The sequence below is a fragment of the Manis pentadactyla genome, chromosome 7, assembly GCF_030020395.1.
Source record: "Manis pentadactyla isolate mManPen7 chromosome 7, mManPen7.hap1, whole genome shotgun sequence".
In the NCBI taxonomy this organism is placed as follows: Eukaryota; Metazoa; Chordata; class Mammalia; order Pholidota; family Manidae; genus Manis; species Manis pentadactyla.
The window spans coordinates 126,440,691-126,455,745 of NC_080025.1; the positions used below are offsets into that span (position 1 = coordinate 126,440,691).

A 15,055-nucleotide genomic window follows, 5' to 3' on the forward strand; every position below is an offset into this window, starting at 1 on the left:
ATGTATAAGGAGTGTACTTATACATCCTTATGTATATGTATATACATATACATAAGGATATGTGTATCCTTAGTATTGAAATCACAGATTTCTAAGTGTGATGTTTTTTCCTTCCTATTAGACAGAATCTTCTATGAATACAAAATTTTTATATAGCAATTCCAAACACCACATTAAAAAAATTATGGCGAGGCATGCTATTAAGGAAGAAAATGGGCTACAACACTGCACATAAAGGCTAAACTCATCTTTGTAAAATATAGGATGTGGGAGTGTGTGTGGGTATTCTCTGAGTAGTGATTAAGGTTAAATTTGTGTCATTTTGCTCATTTATTTCCTAAATTTCCTACAATAAACATAAATTACTTATATAATAAAAATAATCTTAAAAGATTATACAAGGGGATAAAACACACAGCATTAAAATAAGACCTGAACGGCCCTAGCCATTGGTACTTAAGATGAGAAGGTATGCTTAAGGTGTACTAAAGATACACTGATATTTGTAAAATGTTCATCTACTGCAGTTGGTAGGACTAAAACACAAAATGGCTACATGAAATAAGACCTATCTCCACCTGACTCCCTCCCTCTGTTTTCCTGGAAACAGATGGGATGCCTTACTTTTTTCTGGCCACTACTTTAGAAGATAAGTTAGGCATGAAGAAAGAAATCATTTGGGACAAGGGACATTACCCCTTCCTGGCAAAGCCCCTAAACAAAGGTTAAAAGCAAGAGGTTTCCCACAGCTGAAGAACTAATTCCTTCCAAGTGATGCCACCCCAATTACAAAGAATAAAATCTAGATGAGGACAATATAAGAAGAGCCCTGCTATTTATCTTCTGTGTATCATTTTATTTTTCTACATTTCTCATTGTTTGCTATGTTCCTAGGTCCAGATGTGCTAACAGTCTTAGAGGCTTCTAACTTTCTGGCCTAGGAGAGTAAAGAAGTGAAGTGAAGTGAAATGAAGAACTTATGAAGGCAACACAAGCAGCAGTTCTCGAGATAAAAAGATGTACCTGATAAAAACAGTTTTCCCTTCATTCACATCAGAGGGTAATTTCCTCTTCTTTTTCTTTGAGACTTGTACATCTGAAGTAAAAAGAAAAATTACAAAGTGAAAAAGCCTATTGCAAGCCATATGACAAAGGGCTAACATCTTAAATACATAAATTCTTGCATAAACCAGTAAGAAAAAAGTCCAATTAAAGATGAACAAAGGACATACAATTAAATACATAAAAAGATGCTCAAACTTACTCATAAGTAAGGAAAAACATAACACAAGAAGGTACTATTTTTCATTCCAACAGACTGGCAAAAAATATATATATATATATATATATATGAAATCCAATGTGGTAAGGGTGTGGGGAAAAAAAGACATTCCCATATATTGTGTGTCAGTGTAAACATTTTGGAAATATAAAGCATGTAGAACATTTGAGGAGAAAAAAAAACCACATTCACATATTCAAACATATATATTGGGGGGGTGTATATTTATACGCATGTTTTTGCTTATAAAAGTATTAAATATCTTCAGATACACAAGAAACATATAACATTGGTTGTCTCTGGAGAAGGGCCCTAAGGCTAAGGATCTGGGTATAAGGCAGACTCCCTGTTTTTAAGAATAGAGATACATGCTTATGCATTCATAGAAAATTTCTGGTTGGTAACAAAAGAAACAACAATGGTTACTTTGGGAGACTCTTTGGGGGACTGGTGAAAAGCTTTTACTCTGCACTGCATTTTTTATTCCTCTCATTATCATGTATTAGTTCGATAATTTTCTCAAATGAAATAATAATAAGAGAGCTGAATCTGGTTGTAGAATACATATTATAGTCCCTTGAGCCTAAAAGTTTCTTTGATTCTAAGGTGTGCACCATTCTCTCCTCATGGAAAAAGCTTATTCCTTAGGGTTTTTTATGGTCAAACTAACATGCCACACTTATAGCAAAGGAAACAGGAAGGAGTGACCTAATAAGTGAATAAAAACCTCCATCCAAACTAAAGAACAGTTATTGGCCATTCCTCATTTTGTGATGACCTGCCGCCCTCAATAAACAAGGTAGCAATAGGGTTTGGTTACAGTTCTACGAATGTCTCAAGAGGTCCTTTATCCCCATCTCAACCCAAAAGAGTTAAAATCCACCTTGTATAGGGTGCAATACATTTATTCATACACTATTTATACATTTATTCATTCAACGTGGATAATCAAGACAGAAGATAGGTTTTAAATTCCCTAAGAAAGAATCTTGTCTTTCAAATATCATTCCAAACGCATTAAAAAACACAACAAAAACAAAAATCTTGACAAGGAATATAGTGTTCATTTTCAGCATTTAAACATACATTTGACAGAAGACCTTAGGATCCTATTAAAAAGAGGCCTGAGCTGAAATATGCACATTTCTCAGTAACTTATTTTAAATGTAAGGGTGTCTGCAATGATCCCAGGCAAACCTTCAATCTCCTGTCCTGCAGCGTTGGTGTCATGCCGAGCCAGTTCCTCTCCACTGTCAGTGCTCTCTCTCTCCTCCAGGTCACTGTCCCCGTCAGAAGTGTCCTCTTCACTGCTTTCTGCTGTTGCTGCCCTCTCGGCTGCTCTGCAATGGCAGAGTTCGGACTGAAGATCTGGGCTGACAGAGGGGCCCATCCGACTTCACTACACGAGTCAGTCCCACAATGATGGGGGCAGGGAAAGACATACTTTTGCCTCTTAGAGACAATGGTGAATCTTGCCCTGTTGTCTCAGAATAAGCTGAGCGGCTCACCTCTTCTGAAGGCACACAGGCTTGGTCACCTCTGGCTCTTTATTCTCCTCCTCCTCCTCTTCATCACCTTTCTCCTCTGCTCCTACATCCTCCTCCTCCTCCTCCTTAACCTCTTCTTCCCTGCCACTCTCTTTACTTAACTGATATTTGGCTTTAGGCTTCTTCTCCTCACCTATAAGGGATGTAAAGAAAGTTAGGAATTCATTTAGTATTCAAAGCAAGGTTATGTTAACAAGAGTAACTAATACTCGAAGTTCCTAGTTTCTTTGGACTAGAAAAATATATGAGATATACAAATAAGTATCTGATATATTTTTTCTTACTGTATTTTTCTCACATATTTTTCTTAGTTCACAGAGTAAGAGAAAGTATGAGGGGGGGGAAACAAAACCAACAGCAACAAAACCCCTCGCCACCAAGCCTCCCTTAGAGGCATCCTGCTCATCAGAAGGCTGATCTCACTCAGAACGAGAGGAGTGGCAACTGAGCCCTGCGAACAACCTGCCATCACGTACCACAGCCAGCCAGCCAGTCTCGCTCTAGGGCTCAGCCGTGAACTTCAATCCCAGTGAGTTCTGTTGTCTCAACTCCTAATGGCTAATAAGCCAGTTTTATTTTCTAAATAAAACTCAAGTTGTAAGTTTCCCTATTCTTACTATCCCATCATTCCCTATTATGAAAAGCTAGGAAAGGACAGCAAGTAGAGAACAATGAACTCAGGCCCCCTCCCCACTCACATCCACACCCGGAGTGGGCTTAGACTCAAAAGGATCCAATGTTTTGGGGCCAGATCACCAGAAGGTAGGATATGAATTGATGAATAGCTCTGGGCTCACTTCTGAGCCAGCAGGAATTCAGTCTCCCTTACTCCCCAGTCTCACTCTTTTGGTTAATCTAATGCTTAAGGTATCTCCAGCCTGACAAGTCTCACTGACAAGCAGGTTCCCTTACACTTTTGCCATAGGTGGAGCTGTTCCTGTACGTACCGCAGAACATACAACCCCTCCTACCCAACACCACCACAGCTTACCTGGCACAGAGGCAGACTGTGTATTTTTATATTTATCCTTTGCCACGGCCCAATCCACAGCCACTGTCCGCCCTATCAGACAGAAAAGGAGCATCAGAAAGGCCTTCCTCTTCTCATCATCTCCTGTAAATGACTTCCTTTTCATCAAAGGCAGTAAACCAACCAAGAGACAAAGTGTCGATTCAGAGAAAGTTGGTCCTAAAATAAGGTTCCTAGTAGCTGCCTACTCTTTTTAGCCTTTAACGCTTTTATCAATGAACAGAAATTTTGCCTTTCTATGCAGCCACCACATCTGGGATAAGATAGGTTTAAAAAAAAAAAGAATTAGAATGGTGTTTCCAGTTAGACCAACAGTTTACTGTAATAACTTGCACTGAGAAGTCAGGCAGTCTCTAAGCCCATCACTTCTTTAATGCCTGGTATATCAATACCCAGAGTAGCTTCAGTCGGTTTAACAGCCCATGGGTGCCAGTGATCATAACCAATAGAGAAGAAGCTGCAAACTGCACACCCCAATGGCAACCTGCAACCACCAGTGACTGCTTCAAGGACATTTTCTCATTAGGGATTTAAAAGGACACTTATCATCAAATAAAGAGGATAATGGCATAGGATCTTGCACGTTTAACCCTAAGATCAAATACTAGGAATATGTCACCAAGCAGTTTCTGTGTTAGCAGTAAGACCTTCAACAATGCAAACACCCTTTGAAAATGTAGAAAGTAGGTTACTGTGCTAATTTGCCCAAACAGCAGAAGTAACTGGGTCAGGGATATGGGTATAGAAAACTTACCTTTTATCTCTTTCATGTTCGTGTTTTTGAGAGCTTTTCCTGCTTCTAGGAGGTTTTTGAACTGAACAAAAGCAAAACCACGCATCTTTCCATCTGTGTGCAAATGCACAAAGAAGTTAGAGGCAGCAGAAGGGAAGCCAACAGACACTCATTACAGCAACCTGGGCTGACAAGATAGTCCAAGTCCTACCAGCCAGCCAGTACCGTGCCCATAGTAATAGCTTGTGTCCTCCTGCTGAGTATACTCTGACTCAGGCTTGGAGAGAGCAGTGCATTTCCTCAAACTGTAACTTGCCTTCTAAAACTAGTTCTGATCTAAAAATACCATCAAGGGAATAAGCACTATTATTTTTCTTACCTGTCAAGCACAGTGCCTGATACTTTATATATAACATATCATCTGAGGCTCACAAAGAGTATGACATTAACCTTGTATTTACATTTCAAATGGTGCTTAGTTCAAGAGTGATATGGAAAAGATAATTATGGTAAATAATCTTAATCTTATTCACACCAAATGAAGGTTTGCTAGTACCTGGCTTCCGAGGTATGTTTACTTCCAGGACAGCTCCATATTGAGCAAATGTTGTCTTCAAATCATCTTCTGAACACTGAAGCCAAGAGTAAAGAAAGAAAAAGAGGTATTATCATAATAAATAAACATGAAACATCAAATATTGAATTAATTCATTAGAAAGAGCTTCAACATTTTTACTCCTTCTTAATCTTTTGAGACTAGGACACCAAACATTTCTGAATAGAAGACATCTTGTTTTGTATCTAAGAAACAAAAAGGACAGATATCAGAGAGCTGTTCCACCACTCCCTTTCCCTGTAGTAGTTTCCCCAAAAGGAAGGCATCTTCACACTTACTTTCTTTACTATGTTCTTGTTAATATGGGCCCATTTTCCAAACTCAACAAGGCTAAGGTTCATTCCCAGCAGGAATTACATCCAATAACAACATTCTAGTGAGGAGTTCCACGAAAGAGCACCAACTAGCAGTGTTAGTTTTCTCTGTCACTTACCTTAAAGCTCAGGTTCCGTATAATTAACCGGGCTTTCTTATCTGCCACTTTGCCTTTTTTAGGCTTCAGCTCCTTCTTTGGGGGTTCTGAATTTTCTAAAAATTAAGAGGCAATAGAATAAGTCTGTGCTCCAAAACCCTACCTCTACGCCCAGAATATTACAGGAAAGAAACTACTACAATTGACGGCATTTACCACAGGGTGAGGTATGCCAACACCAGCACCAAATTTTCCAGACTTAGAAATAAACAAAAGACTAAAATGAGTATCAAGATATATCAGATAATTTTAGAAATCCAAAAGAAATTCAGGAAGCTTTAAAGTTCGACGCTACCCCGCCACTACTCATTCTCCTTACCCTGGAGGGGAAACTCTCTTCAGTTACTAGAAACTCACCATTTCCCCCCTTTTCCTTGGACTTGTTCCTCAGTTTTTTCTTGGCAACAGTCACGTTAATCTTGCAGCCTTCAAAGGCGGTAATCTCCTTGAGGGCCCTCTGGGCATCTTCCAGCATAGAGAACGTGACATAGCCAAAGCCTCGACAGGCCTTACTCCCTAAACAGTAGAGGGCAGGGGGAGAGAACAGTAAGCCAGGAGCCCTAAACCAGTAAATCCTCAGAGCCCAAAACTAGCAGATATGTTGCCAAGAAATCCTGTTAACAGTTATCGTCCTAAATCCAAAATTCTCAGGAAGGACAGAAACAAGGTTGGCATCAGTGTCCCCTTCCCCACTTTGATCAGAAATTGTTAGGCTTCCTCTTCTAATTTCTGCCTTTACTGTTAGCTCCTCTTTTTCTTTCTTTCCTGATAATCTCGGGTATATGGAGGATCCATGATATCTTTTACACCCCCAAAGAACTCAAAATCAAACAGAAGGTAGGAAAGATAAGTTTGGTAGCTTCAAAAATTATAGTAATGCGGATCCTCCTCATAGCAGCTCAGCAACGAGTGCCTGACACCCTGACAAAAGAGCCACAAACACTAAACACTGCTTTGGGAGCCTCCAGATACTATTATCATTATTACCAAGCCTGAGTGATCAATATCAAATCAAACCTTTCCCAAGCAGCTGTAAATCTCTTATCTTACTTTATCTTCAGAACACCTAAGGTAAGTAAAGCGAATATTATCATCTTCTTTCCAAATTAATAATTTGAGATGGAGGAAAGTGATGAACTGGTTAATGCCCAGGGTGTTAGAAGCTGAATCAATTCCTCATTACCAGCCCCATGCTTTTTCCATGGGGCTCCACCAATGTAATGACCATAGAAAATATTAGTACCAAGCAGACAAATGGTTACAAATAAAAACTGCAACATCTTTGCCCCTTTTGGTATGCTTTTTAAAATTTAACATTTTTGTGTAGTAAAAGTTTAAGTAATTTACTGCATCAAAAAGAAAAAAGGAAAAAGACCAAGTAGCCTGTTTACTATCCAAAGAAGAAACACAGCTCATGCACTCTGATTCTTTTTCAACTACACTTGAACCTGCGTCAGGGTTCAAGCCCTCAAACAGGACACCAATCCACATAAACTGCGTAAAGTTGACACCAGGCACCAGGAAAGCATACTCTGATCTGGAGATCGGTTTCTTTGAATGCCTCACAAAAGCCTGCCTATTCACCTTTCAACAAATTAGTACAGGAAAAATCGAGGCCCTTCCTGATCAGTACAACCAAAACCAACGCCGGTGAAATGTGAAGGAGTTCAGTGTTGAGATAAAAGCATGTATGCTCAATAAATACCACACATCATTTGCACAAAGTACTCACACAGTTCCTTGAATCTTCACAACCCTATGCAATTATCCCCATTTTAAACAAGTTAAGTGGCATGCCCAAGTCAACAGAACTGAGTAAGACCTCATCCTGTACCCTCTCCCTCTCATCCCACTAAGTGCAACACTCTTCCCAATACATTTTGGTTATACAGACAGAACAGGGGAGTAATTGTTGGATTTTTTTTAAGGGAATAAGAGCTTTTTAAAAAGATTTAGACCACATACACAAGGTACGAGGTAAAGTTACACACAGACTGTATTCTGAGGACCCAAAGGAGAATTCCCACTCAATGGCTTGTTCACTGGAACACAACTGTATAGCATTTCATGTTTCTCAAATTGTTTTAACAACCCACAGTAATGGATATAACTTATAGTGGAACCCAGTACACATATATATTCTTTATTAAAAAACAGAAAAAAAGTTTTACAAATGTTTTATTCTTTACCATTTTCTATTTCTATTCTATTTCATTAAAAAAAAACCTAGTCACAACCCACTCAAGACCTACTGATGGACTATGATATGCACCACTACATAACACTCTCATTCTCTCATTCACCCACAGCTATACTTAAAATGACAAAGAACCAGGCAGGTTCCATGGCTTATGTAGCAATCAGAGACATGTCAACAATCCTAACTCTCACCTCTGTGACTTACAAAATAGAAGCTAAGAATGGAGTGATTATTAGCACACTGCTAGGCTGCCTATTCACATACTCAGATACCATGGGGGGAAAGAGGAGTCGACCAATGACAGCTTGCACCAGTTGTTCTGCTGAAAGGCACAGGCAGCCACCTACAGAGACAGCCTAATGACTTAGAAGGACATTAAATGTATGTTCTGGGTAACATCAGGTGTCTCTCTCAAGTGTCCCTTGAAAACTAGGTAAGAGAAAGGACTGTTTCTACAATTGAAACCCTTACAGTACTTCCTTATTTTAATACACACTGACCCTCTCTCATAGTGATGTGATGGGCACAAAAGAGAATGTGAATCACATAGCAGATCCACAAGTCAGTGACTATCCCCAGTGGCTCAAGCCAAAAACCCCTGGAGTCAAACTTGACTCCTGACCCCTCTTTTTCTCATACCTCACATATGATCCATCAACAAATCCTCTCAACTCTGCCTTCAAAAATATCCATATTCCAGTCACATTTTATCAATTCCACTGCTACCATCCTGGTCCAACACTTAGACCAGCCTACTAACTGGTCTCCCTGCTTCTGTCCTATTCTCAACATGGCAGACTGACAGAATCTTACAGAATGTAAGCCTGATCATACTTACTGCTCCCTGCTCAAAACTAGTAGTTTCCTATCTCAGGGTAAAAGCCAAAGTCCTTGCAATGGCCTATAAGGTCCTATATGATTAGGTACCCTAGAGCTCATCTCTGAATTCTCTTCCCTGAACTCACTTCACTCCAGTCACCCTACTCTCTTTGCTACTCCCCCAATATGCCAAGCACAGGCCTCATCAGCATCCTTGAACTTGCTTTTTCCGCTGCCTAGTCTGCTCCTCCCCCTGAGAGACCCATGTTCACTCTCTCACCTCAGTCAGGCCTTCCTTCCCCAGCTATCCTGTAACTGCCGCTCTTCACCCCTCTATACCCTCCCTCACCCGGCTCCCTATCTTTCTTCCCTGATTTATTTTTCTCCTTAGCATTTCACCACCACTATACTATATATTTTGATTATTTGTTTACTGGCCACCTTTGCCATCTTGAAGACAAAAGAGCAAGGTTTTTGGTTTGGTTTTGTGCACTGATGTATCCCCAGGACCTACAACAATGCCTGGCACATAGCAGGCATTCAACAAATATTTACTGAATAAGTAACTGAGTGAATAACATATTGGTTAAGAGCTCCGGGTCTGGTGATCAAATTCTGGGTCCACTACTTACTGGCTGTACCAACTTTAGCTAAAGTTACAATTTCCCTAAGCCCCCGATTCCCTGTCTATAAAATGGGGTTAAGATTCTCCACCCAACAGCATTGCTGAGAAAACTAAATGAGATAATACGTGTGCAACTCCGCACTCTACCTGGCAATCAGTTGACTCTCAGTAAGTTTTACTGATGTTTCATTAAAAGTTTGCTATTTTCATTGTTACCAAATAAGATCTTATACGGGAGGGCGCATAACAAACGGAAAGCGCTATATAACGTTAAGGTAACCCTTGGACCCTCAGAAATGGACCTCTATGGAATGAAACTGGACCATTGTCTAACGCCATATACAAAAGTAAACTCAAAATGGATCAAAGACCTGAATGTAAGCCATGAAACCATTAAACTCTTGGAAGAAAACATAGGCACAAACCTCTTAGACATAAACATGAGTGACCTCTTCTTGAACATATCTCCCCGGGCAAGGAAAACAACAGCAAAAATGAGTAAGTGGGACTATATTAAGCTGAAAAGCTTCTGTACAGCAAAAGACACCATCAATAGAACAAGAAGGATCCCTACAGTATGGGAGAATATATTTGAAAATGACACATCCGATAAAGGCTTGACGTCCAGAATATATAAAGAGCTCACACGCCTCAACAAACAAAAAACAAATAACCCAATTAAAAAATGGGCAGAGGAACTGAACAGACAGTTCTCCAAAAAAGAAATACAGATGGCCAACAGACACATGAAAAGATGCTCCACATCGCTAATTATCAGAGAAATGCAAATTAAAACTACAATGAGGTATCACCTCACACCAGTAAGGATGGCTGCCATCCAAAAGACAAACAACAACAAATGTTGGCGAGGCTGTGGAGAAAGGGGAACCCTCCTACACTGCTGGTGGGAATGTAAGTTAGTTCAACCATTGTGGAAAGCAGTATGGAGGTACATCAAAATGCTCAAAACAGACTTACCATTTGACCCAGGAATTCCACTCCTAGGAATTTACCCTAAGAATGCAGCAATCAAGTTTGAGAAAGACAGATGCACCCCTATGTTTATTGCAGCACTATTTACAATAGCCAAGAATTGGAAGCAACCTAAATGTCCATCAATAGATGAATGGATAAAGAAGATGTGGTACATATACACAATGGAATACTACTCAGCCATAAGAAAAGGGCAAATCCAATCATTTGCAGCAACATGGATGGAGCTGGAGGGTATTATGCTCAGTGAAACAAGCCAAGCGGAGAAAGAGAAATACCAAATGATTTCACTTATCTGTGGAATATAAGAACAAAGGAAAAACTGAAGGAACAAAACAGCAGCAGAATCACAGAACTCAAGAATGGACTAACAGGTACCAAAGGGAAAGGGACTGGGGAGGATGGGTGGGTAGGGAGGGATAAGGGGGGGAGAAGTAGGGGGGCATTAAGATTAACATGCATGGGGGGGTAGGAGAAAAGGGAGGGCTATACAACACAGAGAAGACAAGTAGTGATTCTACAACATTTTGCTATGCTGATGGACAGTGACTGTAAAGGGGTTTATAGGGGAGACCTGGTATAGGGGAGAGCCTAGTAAACATAATATTCATCACGTAAGTGTAGATTAGTGATACCAAAAACAAAGCAAAAAAAAAAAAGGGCAGTTCCTGTGTGGTAACCTCCAACGAGTTCTACACAAGGGTATAAAGGGCATATAAAAGTGTAGGCAAAGGGTCTGTTTGTGTTTATACAGAGGATCAAAGCCTAATTGGGCTACCCCGAAAATGAACTAAGATACGATATGAAAAAGAACTTCCAACATCTGCACCCTCTGGAAGACTCATGCCAGAAGATGATCATTAAAAAACCCCAACAAAGATCCACGCACTGCTACAGCTGTAGATGCACTCATCCCACCAGTTCCTGGACCTGCCATGGGAATGAGGAAGGAGATATCTAAGCTGGCCTGTGCATACAGTAAAACAACAAAATTGGACTGGATCTATACTGTTGGAACTCAACCAAGAATTTGGAGAAGTGCAAATTGTAGCGCTCCAAAGTCTTACAACTACAAAGTATTTATTGTTAAAAGAACATATGGCATGTGAACAGTCCCCAGGAATGGGTTGTTTTAATTTGTCTGATTTCTCTCAGACTGTTCAAGTTCAGTTGGACAATATCCACCATATCATAGATAAGTTTTCACAAATGCCTAAGGTGCCTAACTGGTTTTCTTGGTTTCACTGCAGATGGCTGGTAATTACAGATATGCTTTGGTTATGTAACTATACTCCTATTATGTTAATGTGTGTGCGCAATTTAAGTAGTAGCTTAAAACCTATACATGCTGAAGTTACTCTACAAGAAGATATGTCAAAGAAATAATCAATCTTCCCATGTTTTCTTCCGCCTGCTACTTCTATAGCTTTTCTTCTTCCTTCCTAATTACAACCCTTAAATAGAATTCGTGCCTCATATCAAATTTACCGAGTATCATAATTCTTCCAAGTGGTAAAGATACCTCAAGACAAATGCTGGGCATAGAAGCCACAGGGCATAAATATGCAAAGAATTAAAAAGCTAACCTTTTCAAACAATAAGGCCTCCCTCTCACTTACCAACTTCACATTTCCCTGTATGGCCCCGGAAGATGACTGGTTAGCCAGAGACGGGTAAGATTCCTCAAGGGAGGAACAACCTAAGACAGGCACAGTCGCAGGGGGGCCATCAGGTGAGAAATTGGGGATCAACAGAGGTGAGGCTTAGAACCTCACCCCCCCGTTCTGAGAGAAATCTTCTGCATACGTGGATGTTTTATTGCCCTGGTCTAGCTTGGATTAACACATAGTCTACAGGCACACACCTGATCATCTACATTTGCTCTCTTACAACACTAAACTATGTTTTCTACCTTTATCTTGTATCTACCTACCACTTCAGCATTTTATTAAAAATGATAATAATAAAGAGAGAAATGTGGTATCCACATATAAATCAAGTATAAAAACCAAATGAGTATTCATATTTGAACTGACTGTTTATAGTTCATAATGCATGAGCAAAACCGAAAGTTTCTGTGATGACTGCCCTTGTACGGTTCACTATGTAACTTATTCATTACGTAAGAATTTGTTCTCCATGTAAGAACTTGTTTGTTATGCCTCAGAAGATTGGAGACTGACGAAAATTAGGCTTGGGGTGGATTAATGATTGTGCATTGAGCATTGACTCCCCTATACAGAATTTTATTGTCGTGAACAACCATTTGATCAATAAATATGAGAGATGCCCTCACAAAAAAAAAAAAAAAAGGACAGACTTCCAATGGTAAAATAAATAAGTAACCGGGATGTAATGTATAGCATAAGGAATATAGTCAATATATTGTAACAGCTTGGTAGGGTGATAGCTGGAACCTAGAATTATGTATATAAATGTTCTACCACTGTGTTGTACACTTGAAACTAATGTAATGTAATACTGTGCGTCAACTACCCTTCAATAAAAAATAATTATTTTAAAAAAAAAAAAAAGTTTCTTAAGAGACATATCAACCAAAAAAGAAATGGACCTCTATGGACTCACCTAGAGCAGAGTCAGTGTGGAAAAGAAATTCAACTCCCAGTCCCTTCTCTTAGGGGCGGGTAAAGAATTATATAGATCGCTCAATTTTAAGAGGGCGTCCTCACCCCCAACCCCCTCCCAAGAGCCCCAGCCCAATCCTCCTCCGCACCGCACCCTACCTTTCTCAGTCACCACGAAGCACTGCTTCACCGGCCCCACCTGACTGAACAGCTCCTCCAGCCGCTCACTGCGGGCCGAGGGCGGGAGGCGGCCCACAAACAGGGTCAGTCCGGCCATGAGGCCGGGAAACCGAAATGCGTGAAGTTGCAAGCAACCCCGGTGGCCGCACGCGAGCCACAGAGCTGGTTTAGAAATCGCACCACGCAAAGTTCCCGGGAGATTCCGGAAGTGCTCGCCACTCAAAAGGGTCCGAAGTACAATGTGCTGCTAAGAAGAAAAGACATTCCGGAATGAAAAAAAATGGTACCGCCCAAGGGCGGAGCTTCTTGTGCGGAGTTCCACCTCGTAGTTCAAAAGCCCGGCTCTGGCCACACTGTAGGGGAATCAGGTATCGCCGGTTACCCTTTCTTATAATCTCACCTCCGGGAGATCGCTCCCAAATTTACCAGGGCAGGCAGGAGAAGTCTTTTTTGCTCGGGGCCTAACTCGGGATCTGACATATAATGTATGTTTAATAAGCATTTTCTTTAGTGCCAGCACAGACTCCCAGAATAGGCGGACAAAAATGCAGCCACAAGGCGCAGAAACACAAGCACATCACACACATCATTCGAACAATTCTTATATTCTCAGAGATTATGAGACATGTGTCCCACTAAAGCAGATAACTCTTAACTGTGCCTATTCGCAATATAGCTGCTAAAGAACGCACAGGGACAGATCACACACAATTATTCTTTCAATAAATATTTATCCATTCCTACTAGGTGCCAGACACTAGGGATAAAATTGGTGAGCTAAATAAAGACAGGGCACCAGGATTCCTGGAGAATATAGTCTAGAGGGGGTAGACAGAAACTGATAAAAAACTTACAAATGTATCACAGCACGCACATGAAATATCACGTAAAGACACACCCAAAGCAAATGTAACATCAAGCTTATACACACAGACTTAGTACCCAGATCCTCCCAGAGACAGGAAAAGGTCTTCCCTAAGGTCAACTTATCAGACAGACCCAAAGCTGATCTCACTGGCCAGGAGGAGATCTGGGTGCTCCTGGATCCTGAGACACAGAGAGTATTTGCCACCCCAGTGGGCTCAGGAACTGACCTTTGTGAAAGACTGAAGCACCCTGCAGAATATCCATCTGAAAAAAGTGCCTAACACATTTTTAAATTAATTTTTTTATTAAGGTATCATTGATATACAATCTTATGAAGGTTTCCTAACACATTTTTTAATAATTACTTTTAAATGGTATAACCTGCCATGGCAGGTAGAAAATTCAAAAAGGACAAAAGGTACAGTGAAAAGTAAGTTTCCCTTTCTCCTCAAACCCCATTTTCTATACATTTTGGATGGATGACTAGTAGATTGTAATGCGGGTGCAGGAGAAAACACTTAATCAAATTTATGAAGCCCTGGCTCCAAGAAATATATGCTTAAAAGAATATGTCACAGTTATTTTTAAACACATAACTCAGGAAAGGAAGTGCTGAAATACAAAACATATTTTTAAGGCTATGGGGTTAATCCTATCCAGGATAAAGAGAGACAAAGCGAAAAGGAAATGGGATGGGTCATTCTAATAAAGTTGGCTTGGAATTCCACATTCCTCCCTCTTTTTCCTCTTCCTCTCCTGCCCTCTCACAGCCTTCGAAATTGAAATTCCATCACTAAAGACTGAACTGCAAGATACAGAGCCCTAGCTGTGGGGCGGTCCTGCCATTCCTGGCTGCAGTGTGCACAGGACAAAGAAGCCTAAGAAGGCTGTTCCACCATCCTTTGGGACACCCCCTACAATAAGTTTTAAGTACTTTGGACCCAAATCTTCTTCAAAGGACAAAACGAAACTGTGTTCTAGTGCCCATCAGGGGGCAGCAACCATCCACAGTGTGGAGTTCTGTGCCCCTAGAGGAGGGTAACAATGCAGCGGGCTCTTTCTACACTTCCCAAGTTTCAGACTTGGCTCCCCAACTCCGTCTCCCA

General features: G+C 40.5%; 1 protein-coding gene across 1 annotated transcript in view; it reads right to left on the reverse strand.

Annotated features, from left to right (window-relative positions):
- The window catches only part of RBM28 (RNA binding motif protein 28), a 33,487-nt gene extending 20,164 nt beyond the window's left edge, over positions 1-13,323 (reverse strand). Inside the window, exons 1-9 of the mRNA XM_036909103.2 lie at positions 13,062-13,323; positions 6,038-6,196; positions 5,642-5,736; positions 5,149-5,224; positions 4,614-4,706; positions 3,821-3,892; positions 2,791-2,962; positions 2,480-2,622; positions 1,024-1,096 (exon numbers count right to left, since the gene is read on the reverse strand). Coding sequence (XP_036764998.2) covers positions 1,024-1,096; positions 2,480-2,622; positions 2,791-2,962; positions 3,821-3,892; positions 4,614-4,706; positions 5,149-5,224; positions 5,642-5,736; positions 6,038-6,196; positions 13,062-13,179 — 1,001 coding nt within the window. The 5' untranslated portion in view covers positions 13,180-13,323. The remainder of the gene's footprint in view (positions 1-1,023; positions 1,097-2,479; positions 2,623-2,790; positions 2,963-3,820; positions 3,893-4,613; positions 4,707-5,148; positions 5,225-5,641; positions 5,737-6,037; positions 6,197-13,061) is intronic.
- Between the last annotated feature and the right edge of the window lie 1,732 nt (positions 13,324-15,055).